The sequence below is a fragment of the Idiotropiscis lumnitzeri genome, chromosome 4 (genome assembly GCF_059441095.1).
Source record: "Idiotropiscis lumnitzeri isolate Australia: NSW breed Sydney's pygmy pipehorse chromosome 4, RoL_Ilum_1.0, whole genome shotgun sequence".
NCBI classification, from domain to species: Eukaryota; Metazoa; Chordata; class Actinopteri; order Syngnathiformes; family Syngnathidae; genus Idiotropiscis; species Idiotropiscis lumnitzeri.
The window spans coordinates 1,815,059-1,832,340 of record NC_142394.1 but is presented as its reverse complement, the minus strand read 5'-3'; the positions used below and the strand labels follow the sequence as shown (position 1 = coordinate 1,832,340).

Sequence of the window (17,282 nt, the reverse complement as noted above, 5' to 3'; positions counted from 1 at the left end):
CATTGGGCAATGTATTACAAATGTCTCCTTACATTTTAATTACAATCTCCCAAAGAATTTGCAAAAATGTCCCCTTTTAGGTCAATATTTGTTTCTTTTTTTTTCAATGAGTGTGCAGCCAAGCCTTGAAAATCTAACCAATCAGAGACATCTCCAAACTACATAAGTGGGAAATCACCCAGCTGTCCCCCATCAGACGCGACCAGCCAACAACATTCGTGAAGAAATGAAGTTCGTTACGATGCTCTGTTTTATCCTGCTGCTTTCTGGTAAGTTAATTCATGGCTTTGAAAATACATTTTAAGTGCTAATGTTTTTGTTAAAGTAATGTAGAAGCATTTGCCATTTGATTGATTGTAGTCATTACTTTTGAGAATTTTTTGTGAGGGGAATCTAAACTGTTTTAACATGTTGTCTGAATATGTGCAGTCCAAATCCTGCAAGTGGTGGCTCAGTCTGCAGAAAGTAATCAACAAGGTCGAGATAAACCCATGAAGGTGAGGAAAAGGCTCTCCTCCTTTAAATTAAATTGACACCACAATATTATAACTACTTGCATAATTTAGCAGATAATGACAACAATGAAAAAGAAAACGGTCTTTTCTCAATAGCCACTCCCTTCAAACTAAAATGTAACTCTTAATGATATGCTGTGTGACTGATTCAGATAGTTCCTTGGTGTTCAGTGTTCCAAATATTGTTCATAATCTGACCAGAAATCAAAAGACCAATTAAAAAAAATAACTGTTCTATCAAAGAAAAATAAGACAACTGAGCATGGAGAAGTTAAGCAAGTTGAGATGAAGAAGGACCAAGCTGGCTGATGCGCACCAAACGCAATGGGCTATGACCAAATCTGACAATGACTGTTCCAAACAAACATGGCGAACTTGGGGCTGTCTGCTGGACTTCCTTATCACACTCATTCTCCAAACTGTATTTTGTGTCATCAAATGACCATCTGGCGCTGCACCTTTCACATGCAAAGTCGAATCTCTCTCGGCAGACTCCTTTCATAGTATTTGCTGGAAACAATAATGCTTCGTTCTTTTAGAATTAATGCTGTAGCTGTGAATGTGCATCATTGTGCAGTGTAGTTCAAAGTTGATAAATGTAAAAAAAAAAAAATAAAATAATGATAGACCAAATATTTTTACTCCTGCAAAAGTATCCCTCTAAAATCTTTATGGGGGATCTGTCAGGGAAATAATCTTTCGATTTGAACATTCCTGATGCATGTACCAGACTCAACAAACTCATACAGGTCAAGCTCATATTGAGTAAACCGTGAGTCCAAAAAAGAAACTTCAACCCTGTTCCTGGTGGGCCAGTGTCCTGCATGTTTTCCATCTCTCCCTGCTGCAACACCCCTGATTCAAATGATCAGAATTGTTCTCAAGCTTTTGCAGGCCTTGCCTATTATCTCATCATTTGACTCAGCTGCGCTGCAGTCAAATGGGAAAACGGGCAGAACACCGGCCCTCCAAATACAGGATTGAGGACTCCTGATCTAACAAGTCAGTCGTGTACATCTCTTTGTCAAGCCTGCCTGTGAGAAGTATTCAGCCAGGTTTTGTACCAAGGAGTTGAATCCGGTATGCGGCACTGATGGACGTACCTACTCCAATGAGTGTGTTCTCTGCCAGGAAAATAGGCACGTATCGTCTCCCTCATACGCACGTGCACACACACATCCTGATACCATGCACTGAAACCTTTGTTTTTTGTCACCAACAGAAAGCATATGAAGAATGTGAAGGTGGCAAGGCAGGGACGCTGCAAACGTAACTGAATGTGTTGCACGTAGCTATGTAATCGACTGATTCTATTACCAAAAATCTGCCTTCTCAATAAAACTATGAACATTTACGCTGTTCTTTGAAATATTTGTTATGCACCCTCAACAAAGTGGCTGACAATCACATTGCAGTTTAAACCATGAATTGTACAGTAGGATTTACATGCATGCATGAAATGTAATTGAAGCTGTGTAACTTCTATATGAAAGTCATGGTGTGGCACCATCATCCCCTGACAGCAACACTTTCAAGAACCTGAGAGGTATCCTAATGAAGCTTTGAGTGGATAGGCATAGATGCTGAATCTTGGAGCCCAAAGCAGGCAAATCAAGTTGAGCAGAATTCATCAACGTAGTACGACTGTCACGTCACTTCCTCCTAGTTAAACTTAACTTTGTCTGCCAAGGATGAACCTAAAGTTATCAAATGAAAAATGACTACAATCAGTCAAACAGAATGAAATGTGTATTTTCCCCTTTAAAGTTCTACATGCTAGAAAGTTGTAGGAGTCAAGGAAACTGGGTTCATTACAAATGTCAAATGGCATCCTTAAGGTATCACTAGATGTGATTATTTTTAGTACGATTTTGCAACATTTGTTGCCTAAATCAAAATGTATTGACATAAAATGTGTACTCGGTATTGAAATGCTATTTATCTGAATTATCAATTTGGTTACATTGAAAACGAACCCGACCACAAATAGGTAATTTACTTAAAATGTATCATTGCCTATATGTCTAAACAATATTAGGCAGGGATGAGCAACTGAAATGATGGAGGAGGGCAAATCTTTTTTTTCCCTCAACGCTACTGGTTCTGCGGGGCCACAGACAACCACAGGCTTCTGAACCTGATTTGACAAAGAAATGCCATGTATTTTATTCATTCAACCTATCACCATTTTGATACATTGTTCATAATGCACTTCTCAATGCATCTTATAGATGCTTTGAGAAGTGTTATGAGCCTTAAAATAACAGTTCTTTAACAAAAAATAGCCACACTCTCTGACCCAACCTCAAGAGTGCAAAGGGCTTCTGTGCATAAAAATTACAATTTAAGGATGGCATAAAATTGAACAGCAAATCAACATTAAGTGCAAGGGCATTTTATGCATTTTTTTAATTCACAAAAATTAACTCACTCAAAATTTTAATGTTTGTCCTGCATATCGGTCCAAATCCTCAAAAGAAATTTCAGGCCTACTCAGGTTGGAGTATTCGGACCCGGAGGCAAGTGCAGCTAAGTCATCTTTGCCATCTGGTAGTGAAGGGTGATATACGTAACTTAAAACTATACCGTGAACCCCCGTTATTCGCGGTGGATAGGCTGGCCTGTGAAGAGCGAAAATATGCTTTAATTCAAGTCCATTGAAATTGCATTGGGGGGTAAAAAAAAAATCCATCTGCGGCCTCTGGGCCACCTGTTGACCGAGAAGGGTCCTGCTGTAGCTGGGGCGTTACTGTCAGCGTTTAGTCGACCAATGAGAAGGATCCAGTTATGACCGGGGTGTTCCCCAATATGACAGTGTTGCGCAGTGGGCCTTGGTGATATGATCGACCTATTTTATGGCGTTAGATTTATGCCACAACTACGTAAGCATGATGTCAAATAACGCATACGAGAATGTGTTTTATGTGTACAAAATGCGTACGCACAAAATAGAATTTACGCTTACAGTTTCTCTCTCCTCTACTGATACAAAACGCTGATTCACGCCTGCCACAATTCTTAGCCAATAAGGAGTCGGACACTGGGGCTGTTTCTGATTGGCTGTTACAGTCCAATCGTAACGCAAAGGTGGGTAAAAAAATACAATACGTTATTTATATAGTGCATTTCACAACAGCTGGATCTGTAACAAAGCGCTTCCCATTTGGTGTGAAATAAATTAGAATAGAATGGCACGGCACAATTGACAAACAACTACCATCACATCATCTAATGATGAAGACGCAAATGCACAACTCCGAGAGGTGATTTTTGATTATAAAAAAAATAAATAAAACAAACAGAAAAAACATTTGGAGAAGCACATAGAACTAACATGACAATAACGTTAAGCCAATCAAAGATATTTGAAAAAAACAATTTTTGAATTATTACTAAAACATTAAGAACAGCGTCAGAATGCAGAAATCCCTTCTCTCGACTGTTTGCGTTTGAGGTATTTGACTTATTGCATAGTCACTGATGGTGTAGTGGTACACTCCCCCGAGTTGTGTGCGGGCAGTGTGGGTTCAGTTCACACTCAGTGACGGTGTCTATGTCTGCCCTGTGACTGGCTGGCGGCCAGTTCAGGGTGAAGTGCGCCTTTCGCCCGTAGTCAGCTGGGATAGGCTCCCGCGACCCTGTACAGGATAAGCGGTGTGGATAATGACACATGACACTTATTGCATAAAAACGCCATTGAGGCAGGCGACACTGGACGTGGCCCTTGGTGTGAGGGGGCCTTCCCGTTCTCAGAACGGGGTGTTCCTGTTAAAAAACGGAAACGCCCTTTGTGGCTGCAGCTGGACCATATTGAGTTGACCATCCTCCGCATCGCTATGACGTCATGATCAAATGATTTGACGACGTGTATTTGTGAAACAAAATAAACAAATCTTTTTTTTTTTTTTCTGGAAGTAAGAATAATTAAAAACGCCAAAATATGTCACCTTGGTGCCCTTTACTGTATTTGCTTTACGGTCTTAATTTGAAAACGTATCCGGGAATACAGTGCTTTTTGTGGTCAACATCCCCATGACGCAAACCGTACCAATTCCTGTCCGTACCTGGATGAGGCGGATCCGCACCTCAGCTGTGTCCTCGCCCACCCACTGCTCGTACCAGGCACGACTTCACGGATATTAAACCTTCACTCAGAGAATCTTTGTCACGCGCATTGATAACGGTGACTAAAACGGAACCGGCGTCCCAGCGGACTTGATGCTGCCCGGCGACGAGAAAAGGAGGGGTCGGTCGCCGCATCTGTTGCCTGGGTGAATTCATTATGTGCTAGCATCCGGCTAGCTGGATGCAAAGGTAACGACGGAATAGGTATAGGATATAGGGAAAATCTCCAATGACATCTCGTGGTTTTGGTGGAATTCGTTCCATGTGAGTCTTTGCGAAACAGTCGATCCACTGAATGGTTGGGGAAAAGCCGTCAAAAGACGAAGGCGGACCTGGAATAGTAGGGATGGTTTTGGCGTGAGGCTGCAGGGAGGCAACGGCAGCTAGGCTGCTAGTTTGATGGCGATTGACTTGTAGGAAGGATATGCGGCTACTGCACAGCATAGATGCCGCTAGCTAACATGGACTTGTTGTTGCCCATCGAGCTCGATGCAGTTGGAGAGAGGTAAAAAACAATGATAACCGCGAATTCGGCAGCCAGTTAGGCGACCATGGAGTCTTTCCTGCAGATTGCTCCCCACTCCCTGGCCATCGTGCTGTCCAGGGTCGGGGCTGTGGAGGCGGTGGGGGCGGCCGGAGTGTCGGAGAGCGACGCGCTGCCAAGACATCACACCGGCTACGAGATATTTGCCGATTTCAAAGCGGAAAACACTCAGCGCCACGCGTGGAATCAACGGATTACCGAGGCTGTGTCCGAGACCTTCTTCCTGGGATGGATAGACGAGCATGTGCTGCTTATACAGGGAAAGGAGGACCACCTGGAGGTACTGAGGGAAGGTTGGATGCGGAGGTCCCTCAACCCGCCCAGGGGCTTCACCATCAAATATCTGGGTAAGCTTTCCATGTACCTGATTAATTCCAATTAAAAATCCTCTCAGCATAAATGGGTAATCAGATAACAACATCCATTTGAGCATCACCACATTATTTTGTCTGACAAATATCATGGTACTTTTTGCTATGTATTTGTACTGTAATCAAACAATTAGACCTTGTCGACAGGTATTTTTGTCCACTCCTTAGGTGCTGTTGCAGCAGTATGTAAGATGTTGGTGTCATGATTAAACTGTGTCCAAGTATTGGCTATGTTCAATGAGATTTAGACCTGGGCTCATCACAGTTCACTTTGGAATTGCTGTTGTAGTCTAATGTTAGATTCTTTGCCATTCTTGGGTGATAGTTAACCGTACTGCACACCTTACTGACATCAAGACAACAACTATAACATGTCTTAGTCAGTAATTTTTCCACCTTCCCAATGCTCATCGTCTCTCCTGCCATCCTCTCCGTCTTCGAAGGCTTGTGTCAGGCTTGGGGGCACTTAAAGAAAGCTACACACTGCTATTATCAATGTGACTGGAATGTGAGACGCCAGCAAGGTCAGGTTACAAACGCTATGCAGTTACCATACACCTCACTCTGTTTCCATCTCACACACACACAGATGCACACGCACGGAGCTAGTTACAGCATGCAAAATGACTGAACATAATCTTGCTGTGCATGTTATTTGGATTCATTCCTATATTAGTACGTAGTTGAGTTAACATTAGCCAGGTACATATACAGTAGAGGACAGTGCAGCAAGCAAAAGTAACTAACTCACTTTATTAATGAGTTGGTGAATTAAAATAGTGTTTGGTGGGGTGCTATGTTTGTGTTAGTCTCTTAGATTTATGTCTGCCGCCATGGGTTTTCTTCCCATTGAGTAAAATTAGTTTTTTTGTACAGGATGCAATGTGAAAGAAGCTCAAACCATCCTTGTCGAGGCTAGTCGTCTTGCATTTAGTGTATAAATAAACAAACAAACAATAACAAAGAACAAACATTAGGGGATATTGCATAGCATATATTTATATTAAGTTCTCTTTTACAGGTGATTTTTTTTCCCCGCAGACTTCAAATCTCGTGCAACGGGTGTTTTTTTTTTCTGAAATGTCATAGGTATAAATTACAAAGGAAAATTCGTATTGCGCAAACTTTTATAGGTCTAATCTAATAGCAAAACTGAAAAGATTTTAAAATCCTGATGTGGTAGAAAAAAGAAAAGACATTTTTGAAATCAGCATCAAGAATTCATTTAGGGACACACAAAGCAATTGTTTATTAAAATTTGCTGTTGACCGGCATTATCGTGACTTTTTCTCTTTTAATTTGCTTGTAAGTGTTTTCAGTCGCAGTTTATTGCTCCTTTTACTTTTGTTGTGGAAAAAAAGTCTCTGCTGAAACCATTCGGAATATTTTCTTTATTTTAAATGACCTGTTTCTGGCTGGATTATTAACCTCTTTGTGTGAATGGTTAAGAAATCATGCATCAGATTTTCCTGCGTAGAATAATATTTCAAATGGCCATTTGCAAATACTTTGTGTATGGAAAATAGGACACAATTTTTAAATTTTATTTTAGTATACTGAATTAAAAGAACAGCACTTTTACATTCATGCATCTGACACTTAAGGCCTTTGTAATTGCTGTTTATTTTTTTTCTTACGTTATCTGACATCTCATTACAAAATGTTTTATTTTAATTATACCATTTAGGCCAAATAAAAGACTATTCCCAGTTTCCCTTCAAGTGCAAATTGCTCACTGTGTTCTGGTTGTGTTGTGAGGGCAGCGTTATGATGGTCACAATAGCATTAGTCAAGGAAATATGATAGCAGTAATTTGAAGAATCCTTGTGGTTTACATGTCTGCTTCAGTTCTGAGGTTCTTAGTTTAAATCTCACCTCCCGCCATCCTTTTTGGCCTGTGGAGTTTGCTTGCATGTTCTCTCTGTGCTTGCATTGGTTTCCCCATTGACAGTCATATGAGCTTGCATTGTATGTCCTATTTTTATTTATTTTGTGTCAGCTTCTTTCACAGCGTAATTCGTTTTACTGCCCTCTGCAGGTTGCAAATGCGCTAATGCAACTACAGTAAACCCCCGGTTATCGCGGTTAATGGGGACCGAGACCACCCGCGAAAACTGAAAATCCGCGAAGTAGCGGCGCACCTTCAAAAATGCTTAAAAAAATAAAAATAAATAAATAATCAAAAAAAAAAAAAATATATATATATATATGGGTAGAGAGAGTGTGAAATTCATGTTATAACAAAAAAAACCCAAATTATTATTAAAACTTATTTTTTTATTCCCCAGCCATTATTTTCGTATTTATTCAATTACTTATTTTTGTATTTATTTAATTACTTCGACTTTTACCTGCTGGTACGCCGTCCGGTGTGCCCTGTGAATGTTATGATCCTCCAGCAGAACTGGAGGATTGAGCAGGACTCTCCAAACGCAGACACGGGAAAAAAGGTGGTGATACAAAGATATTTATTATAATCACAATATAGTCAGTGTAATCAGCGCGTCTCGCAGCAGCTGACGGCATGGCGCGAGACGATCGCTGGAGGAACGCCCACACAGCTGAAAAAACAAAAACACACGCGGCATGACAGGCACGGATCATGACAGTGAAATGAAAGGTGGCATTCTTCATTTATTTATTTATTCATTCATAACTGACAGCCTCACGCTCCGCTCGTACCCGGGCGGAAGAGGTGCTCCTATTCGGCTTAACTGTGACGCGAGCATGCCCTCCTCCTCCGGAGCTTCCATTCGGTTAAACTTAGGGGCCGCTTGGAACCGCCCGTGCCCGGGGAAGGTGCTCCTCTACGGCTTAACTGCCACGCACGCCGGCCGGAGCTCTGGTACGGTCCGAACCGCGCGAAACGTCGCCACCAATCGTGTCCGGGGGAACGTGCTCTTCTTCGTCCACTCTCTTCATCGTCCACTCTCCTCTTTGGCGCACGCCGGCCGTCTAACCGCTCCAGCGCCCCCTCGGCGAAACTACAATGCCCCCGAATATTTTTTAGACCCTCGAAGCACTGAACCCGCGAAAGGTGAACCGCGAAGTAGCGGGGTATTACTGTATATGCTTACACATGCTATCTTGAAGTAATAATAGTTCCTGTTGTCACTATACCAAATTTTTAACCCCAATTCTGTAATACAAACACCCACCCCTCAAAACTTGATAACAATTTTTCATAACAAACAACAACAACAAAAAAATCACCTTGTTATTGAACTTTTTTTTATTTATCATTTTTAATAGTGATGCTCATCAAGATATCTTTGAAACAGTGCAATTTTACCTTTTTACATTTTTGTGAATAAATAATGTAAACAATCGTTGTGAAAGAATTTCAGAGTTAAACTTTTTCAATATAAGATAATATTATATTTATTTTACATATTTGGACTGACATGTAGGACAAACATCCATCCACCCATTATCCATACCGCTTCTCCTCACAAGGGTTGCGGGGGGTGCTGGAGCCTGTCCCAGCTATCTTCGGGCAGTAGGCGGGATACACCCTGAACTGCTCGCCAGCCAATCTCATGGCACACAGAGACGAACAACCAGCCGCGCTCACACTCATACCTAGGGGCAATTTAGAGTGTCCAATCAATCTGCTATGCATGTTTTAAAAATGTGGAAGGAAACAAGAGTACCCAAAGGAAACCCACGCAGGCACGCGGAGAACATGCACACTCCACACAGGAAAGTCGAAGCCGTAATCGAACCCATGACCTCTGCACTGTGACGCCATCGTGTTAACCAGTCGTCCACCATACTGCGCGCAGGACAAACATAGTACCTGAATATTTAAATTTTGAGTGAGTTCAATTTTGTGAAAAAATAAAATACGATAATCGGCAAGGCCTGCAAAAGCTTGATAACAATTCTGATCATTTGAATCAGGTGTGTTGCAGCAGGGAGAGATGTAAAACATTCAGGACACGGCCCTCCAGGAACAGGATGGAAGTTTCTTTTTTTGACTCACGGTTTACTCAATATGAGCTTGACCTGTATGAGTTTGTTGAGTCTGGTACATGCATCAGGAATGTTCAAATCTAAAGATTATTTCCCTGACAGATCCCACACGAAGATTTTAGTGGGATATAGGGCTGGGCGATAAACCGAAAATTTACCGTTACCGAAATTTATTCCAATGACCGAAATCATTTTGCCCATGTCGGTAAATTCGGTGTTTAAAAAAAAAAAAAGAAAAGCCTTTTCTGTCTGCGACAATGTTCATGCCCCTTTAAGACGACGACAGCGCCTCTAGTCACGTGACTCCACCCGTCTGATCGAGAGAGTAAACAGACGTCGCGGTCGTAGCTGGCGATTCAAATCCGGAAGCTTTTTCACCACCCACAACACAACCATGCTGTGCTAAAAGTTCAAAGTGAGAAGCAAGGTTCGACAAGTAACAACAGCCCATAACGGAAGCGACACCATACGAGAGAACGTCTCAGAGGTGGACGCGATAGCCTAGCACATAGCTAAAGATTTAGCTCCTCTAGTTACAGTGGCGCGCACAGGATTTAAATGCTTAATGAAAGCCGTATTTCCCGATATGGACTACACCGGGCGGGGAGCTTAGACATGTCAAGCATTTTGCATCTACCGACTTGTGGTCGGGTCGCAACATGGATCCCTGATTGAGCCTGACTGTGCATTACATAGACAAGTGGCGACTGCGCACCGGAGTACTCGAGACAGCACAGTTTCCCCGATGATGCACACTTGTTTATTTGGCTTGCATTGACATTTTCTTTCATTTTATTTAGCATTTTTTTTATTTGGCTTTATTTACATCATGCCAGCATCTTGGCGCAATCTATTTGCAGAAAAAGATTTTGCAAGAGGTACCCTTTTTCTTTGTGACATTGTTCAAGTCATCCAAAGCAAGCTATTTGGAATGTTTATTCAAATGATTTTTGTACTTTTATTTTTCATTGAAAGTAATGTGTACCAGTTGGTCAATAAAAAAAAAAGTCAATATGCATTTCCTGCATTTATTTTGATTTTAGTCCACGGGGGAAATTTATCGTGCATTTATCGTTAGAGGTAAAATTGCTCAATTTCTCACGATATTGATTTGAGGTCATATTGCCCAGCCCTAGTGGGATACTTGACATATGTATGCCTTTTGCAGGAGTAAAATTATTTGTCTATCATTTTATTTTTTTTTACATTTATCAACTTTGAACTACACTGCACAATGATATACATTCGCAGCTACAGCATTAATTCTAAAGGAATGAAGCATTATCGTTTCCAGCCAATACTATGAAAGGAGTGTGCCGAGTGAGATTCGACTTTGTATATGAAAGGTGCAGCGCCAGATGGTCATTTGATGACACAAAATACAGTTTGGAGAATGAGTGTGATAAGGAAGTCCAGCAGACAGCCCCAAGTTCGCCATGTTTGTTTGGAACAGTCATTGTCAGATTTGGTCATCGCCCATTGCGTGTGGTGCGCATCAGCCAGCTTGGTCCTTCTTCATCTCAACTTGCTTAACTGCTCCATGCTCAGTTGTCTTATTTTTCTTTGATCGGACAGTTTTTCAACCGGTCTTTTGATTACTGGTCACATTATGAACAATATTTGGAACACTGAACACCAAGGAACTATCTGAATCAGTCACACAGCATATCATTAAGAGTTACGTTTTAGTTTGAAGGGAGTGGCTATTGAGAAAAGACCGTTTTCTTTTTCATTTTTGTCATTATCTGCTAAATTATGCAAGTAGTTATAATATTGTGGTGTCAATTTAATTTAAAGGAGGAGAGCCTTTTCCTCACCTTCATGGGTTTATCTCGACCTTGTTGATTACTTTCTGCAGACTGAGCCACCACTTGCAGGATTTGGACTGCACATATTCAGACAAACATGTTAAAACAGTTTAGATTCCCCTCACAGAAAATTCTCAAAAATAATGACTACAATCAATCAAATGGCAAATGCTTCTACATTACTTTAACAAAAACATTAGCACTTAAAATGTATTTTCAAAGCCATGAATTAACTTACCAGAAAGCAGCAGGATAAAACAGAGCATCGTAACGAACTTCATTTCTTCACGGATGTTGTTGGCTGGTCGCGTCTGATGGGTGACAGCTGGGTGATTTCCCATTTATGTAGTTTGGAGATGTCTCTGATTGGTTAGATTTTCAAGGCTTGGCTGCACACTCATTGAAAAAAAAAAGAAACAAATATTGACCTAAAAGGGGACATTTTTGCAAATCATTTGGGAGATTGTAATTAAAATGTAAGGAGACATTTGTAATACATTGCCAAATGACGTCCATGTTGTGCGATACTTTTGAGGTAATTAAAAGAAAGTTACATAATTTTATGGTATAAATAAATTGTAATACTTATTATATTTCATAGCCTAATCTATCAAGCCAATTACAAGCTTGTTTCACCCTTTTACGTATAATGATCATGTGTTCAAAAAGTAGAATGTATCATGAAGTAGATGTTATAGCCATCAGCTAACCTATGTAACACATGCCAAAATCAACAAATCCCGGTTACTTGAGTCAAAACTGGCCTGCAGACACTGCTCAGATCCATCTGTTCTGTTTTTATAGTACAATACAGTACTTTAGAATAGACCTTTTCTTTTTAGAAAAATTGCCGTCTGGGATTATGGAGTAAATCAACAATACCGGTAGATGGAGCCATTGAAGTGGTTAATGCTTTCCAAGCCATGAAGTTGTATTAACTTTCCGAGTGCGATGTCCCTGTTGTTTTTGTAGTTTTTAAATTGAAACTTCTTATTTATGTCATTTTGATTACAAAACATTGACATAAGAATTCTGGTGTTTGATACACCAATTCATTTTTTTGTAGTACAGTCATCCGTACGTTTTGATTATCGGTTGAAACAACTCGTTTTACTTTTTGAACTACCTACATTTAGAACCAAACAAGATTAATAAACAATTTTCAATATCTATGTCAAATTAAGTCGTGAAAAATATTTAAAATAATAGTTTACATATTATATTTTAGTATACCAGAGTGAAAATAAGATTTAAAACGATAGTTTACGTATTACATATTTTTATGACATATTTTAATCAGAACCGACTATTCATTTGTTACCCAAAAACAGTGTGGATTATAAATATTCCGAAATGGCGTTTACTCTCATGTGTAGCTCATAGAAATGCACTATGGGACAAGACACCATTATTTCCGATAGCACCTGAATGCGCCATGGGCTATCAAACCCAAGCAAATCTTCTCCAACGGAAACCAGAGAGAAAGGCTAGAGAAGACAAGATGGCGGATTGAGTGGGTTACGCGGTGGACAAATGGTTGCGACCCTTGAGTTAGCCTGCTAGATTCTAAGGACTGAAATGTTCGGATAGAACAACATTATCGATCGAAGCGTAACTGTATTGGCTTCTTAATCCTCGGCGCGGAGGTCGTTTTCTTTCCCCTTCTTCTATCCATCGACGGTGTTCGCGACAGTGCTAGCATTTAGCCAACGCTCGGCTTTACTACCTGCTTTTCGAGGTTGCTGTGACTGGCTGCTCGTACAAGGCCGTGCGATCTTTCGGAGTTACATCGAATTATACGTTGTGGCGACCACGTCATACAGTGTATCCTAAAGGAATTCGTATTTTAACAAAGATCTTTTGTCGATGGTAGCATATTTTTTTCCCCTAATTTGTCCATAGCTAGTTCAAATTTTCGCAACCATTCGTCCTTTTTCACCAACACCAAAGGGATCAGGATTTCATTAATGTTTCGCCGACTATTTGGTTAGAACGTCAAATCGAATTTTCTGAAGTCAATCTATCGCTGATCATCCTTTGGTGGATATTATGGCGAGTACTATAGGCTGGAATACCATATTTTGGGCTATGGATGACTGGTCTTTTTGCAGCCTTGACGCTTTTTTTGCCGTTCAGACCCCCGCCCTCCGGCCGCGATCTTGGTTAAGTTCCGGCCTTGACTCTCCAGCCTTATTCATAAAAAATGGCCTGGTCCATGAATAGCCAAAATGTGTCCATTATTGATTCAGATTGAATTACATTGGGGGGAAGAAAATAACAATTAAACATTCTGTCATTCACGCTGATAAACAATCAATAGATGGACTTTATTAAGTATGGCACTAAAGAACAACCCTGGTGTGGACAAAGTTGTTCTTTCTATAATGTCTTATTTTGTGGACACAATCAGTTATGCCATTGATTGATCAGCAAATTGTGGCATTACTATCGATTTTGATGGTTTTGGAGCGGTCGTATTGGAAAATTCGGAATTGTACTATTCACCCTGCAAGAAAAAAATCAGATACGTGTGGCATATTGGCAAAAAAATCGGAATTGAGGTGCATTGTGAACATACTACTTTGTACAAATTCCAATTATTGTCACAGCTAGGCAGTACCAAAATGAGCGATTTGGCTCAAAACTTTAAGTGATGTTTGCGAGATGCGCCAACGAATATTAACTTTCATCGTGCAATCATTCATAGTTCAATCATGTTTACCTATGTATTGCTAATGTTAACTTTCTACGTTGTTGCTCATTTGAACACCACTGTGTGTCGCCAAAACAAACGTTGAGAATGGTCAGAGGACACAGACTTAACGTTGCACACGACTCCAATTTTCTATTCGTGCATTAGATAAAGCAGTATGTAAAAGTGTAAACTTATCCGACCTTTAGTACAGCACTCTGCAAGCAGGGAGTCGACTGCAGCCTTGAAGAAGTCGATTTACGCTCACACGCGTTCTCATTGGCTGACGTGGCTTTGACATCAATTTGACCCGTTTTTATTTGGTAACACTTGTTTACTGTTAGTGCAGGTATAATTTACCCCTAATTTCCAAATTACTCTTTTATCTGATATAATCAGTTAACCTTGAGTGATTGGCAGTACAATGTTGTATTGATGCAAATCTCATGCGCCAGTATGACAACAGAACAAAAACGCCTATTGCCTGTGTTGCTGTGTAGGTTGCAGCATTTGGTCAATATGCAGCTTACTAAAAAGTCACACATGAGACTTGTGCTGATTGGCTGGCTCATGGAATTCTGGATTCTACCCAATAAGACATTAGACACGCGTGCACGCACGCACGCACGCACGCACACACATATACCTCCTTGTGCATGGACAATTCAGCTTTTGGATGTGTGTGTTTTCTATGAATGGACAGCATCCTCCAGTTTTTGCAACAAGGGGAAATAAGGGGGTGGGCTCACAAGAATCCTGCCCCTTTCTCCTTGCCCCACGCCTGCCCCTCCTCTCCGCCCTCCTCTCCCACGACACTGAACATAGGCAGAGAGAGCAGTCGAGAGAGTGCTGGAGAGCGAGGTGAAGGGACGAAAGAGAAGACAAAGAGAAGCGGAGATAATTATCGCTCTATTCAGGATTTACCAGATTTGCAGATTTATTTTTTTCTGCTTTTTTTTTTTTTGTGTCTATAATACATCCATCATCCCTTGGTTAAGCTGCTGTTGTTGTGCCACATGATGACGTTTTATGCCCAGTGAGTAAAAACAACATTTGTCAACAGACTCCTGGAGCAATGTGGATGGAAAGATGTTGAAGAGAGTAACATCCAGTATCTGTTTTTTTTCATGGATATTTTTTTGTTTGCGCTTCTCCCTCCACTTGCTTTCTTTTGTATTAGCGCACCCTCCCTCCTTCCTTTTTTCCTTCGCTTGGATGCACAGGCTTTTTTTGTGATACAACGGCTCTCTTTCCCAGAGACCCCCCTTTGATCCATTCCAACAGCTTCGTGGCCATTGATCACTCAAATGTAAAACAGACTTTGCTTCTCTGCACTGCTAAGTCTTATTTTCATGCCTTTGTGTCAGTCGATGTATTTGCTCTCCAATGACTTGCTGTGCGCTCATACATTTTATGTGACCTGAGAAGAAGCACAGAGACTGTGGACGTACTCACTGCTTCGTGCCTTTCTGAATCAAAACTGAGGATTATTTTGGTCACGTCACCAGCAACATGACCATGAATGTAATTCTCTTATTTTTTTCACAAAATGGTGGTGGTTTGATTTTCATGCATTGATTTTACTAACTGGTTCTGCAGAATGGAATTCACGTGATAAGCATTTCCCCTGAGTCTTTTGCCGGGCTGCAACAGTCGGCGTGCTTTTTTTTTTTTTTTTTTTAAATTGCCACCTGTTTCTTGTCTGCCACCCAATGTGGTGAGGATGAAGAAGACACACGGCAGTACACTAAGGCGGGCATGGCCCAGCACTGAACTGTCAGAGCGGCTACTGTCACCAGCAGTCACTGCAGAAACTCCCAGGAGCCGACGTTGTCACAGCGAAAAGGACTACAGAATCCACAAACACAGAAAGAAGAACCACTATCCTACACAGTACGTGTGTCAGAATCCACCTGCTTACTTTCACACAGGTACTGTGCACACATCACCAGAGAGATTGTTTTTGAGTTAACAGACCTTCTTAAAAGGCACTGACTCTCATTTGGATTTAATTTGCTTTTTACAAAATGACTACCTTTTTAGTTAAGCATGTTAATCATTGTAAAAATAGGGAACCTGAGGAGAACTGAGTATCTACAGCTCCATAGTTAGCTGATGATGGTTGTTGCCATGGATACAGTCCAGCACTTTTGACACGTTCTTGTGAGTCTGATTGGTTCCATTTGGTCTATGTACTATGTAATTGCAACTTTGAGGAAAATGAGAACCTACATGCATGTCATCAAATATTTTGAGATTCAAATATTCTATCATTTGTCCCATCCTTTATTCATGTTATGGGATAAAATAGGTTTTGCATGATCATCTCAATAACACGTACTGTACATGTGAGATGCAGGTATTTTTCTTTGGCAATGTTGGCAATTTCCATGCGCTATCAAGTCAACCTTCCCATCTTGGCACTGTGCAACCCCGAAAAGAAACTCCCATGAACAACCAAGCCATTCATTAAAAGGACACACAAAGTATGTCCGGAAGCTAACACAATTGCCAGCGAAACTCGTCTTTTCAACTCACTCAGTCAACACTCAGCAAGCAGTTTTTGTGTGTTCAATTGAGGCCCAAGCTTGAATGGCACCCCATCAGATAGACCCTCTTTGACTCTGAAATATTGTTGGTGCCAATTATTTTTGCAACAAAAATAAATTGTTGTGATCTGTTTTAGTATGAAGCTATTTTGTTGTTTATTTTTTTTACAGTGCCATAAAGCAACAAAGCTTGGGGATAATTGATCTTTTACAAGTTTGAAATACTGTAAAAAAGTAATTTTATAGAATTGGGTTCTGTATTATTAACATCTCCATCAACGACACGAGTACACATGGACTCCAAGGGGTGCCCTTTTCCCTTGGATGAAAAAAAAAGTGCTCTTTTTGCTGAAGCCCCCTTTTTTTCCTTAAAGGGGAAGTCAAGTCAAAAATGTTCTTTAATACAATATGTTACATGTGCACCCTTTAGTCTAAACACAACATTCCGATTTATATTGCATTTGTGGAATATGAATATAGCTGCAAAATCCACCCGTTTTTATCCATCTCAGCGGGCAGCCATTTTGCCATTTTAGCTGTCGACTGAAAATGACATCACAGTGTCTCAGGGCTCAGCTAACAACTGTCACTGCTCACCTATTTTCTGGGTTTGCTCATGTGACATTTACAAGCTGAGCCGTGAGCAACTGTGATGTCATTTTCAGTTGACAAAAAGTGGAAGAAATTGCTGCTCCTGAGATGG

General features: G+C 40.7%; 2 protein-coding genes across 3 annotated transcripts in view; both read left to right on the top strand.

Moving 5' to 3' along the window:
• The first annotated feature begins 118 nt into the window (after positions 1-118).
• On the top strand, positions 119-1,869 carry LOC148337805 (trypsin inhibitor ClTI-1-like). The gene is made up of 4 exons (XM_088294671.1): positions 119-269; positions 430-497; positions 1,545-1,654; positions 1,738-1,869. Exons 1-4 carry the CDS (start codon positions 227-229, stop codon positions 1,790-1,792), a joined length of 276 nt encoding a protein of 91 aa, XP_088150797.1. The 5' UTR covers positions 119-226; the 3' UTR covers positions 1,793-1,869.
• Positions 1,870-4,560: 2,691 nt separating this feature from the next.
• The window catches only part of LOC148337804 (storkhead-box protein 2-like), a 55,622-nt gene continuing 42,900 nt past the window's right edge, over positions 4,561-17,282 (top strand). The window contains exon 1 of one of the 2 annotated variants that reach the window (XM_088294665.1): positions 4,561-5,531. In XM_088294665.1, coding sequence (XP_088150791.1) covers positions 5,192-5,531 — 340 coding nt within the window. In that variant the 5' untranslated portion in view covers positions 4,561-5,191. Of the gene's footprint in view, positions 5,532-14,880; positions 15,962-17,282 lie in introns of those variants that run through there. The other variant, XM_088294666.1, reaches the window with a different exon arrangement.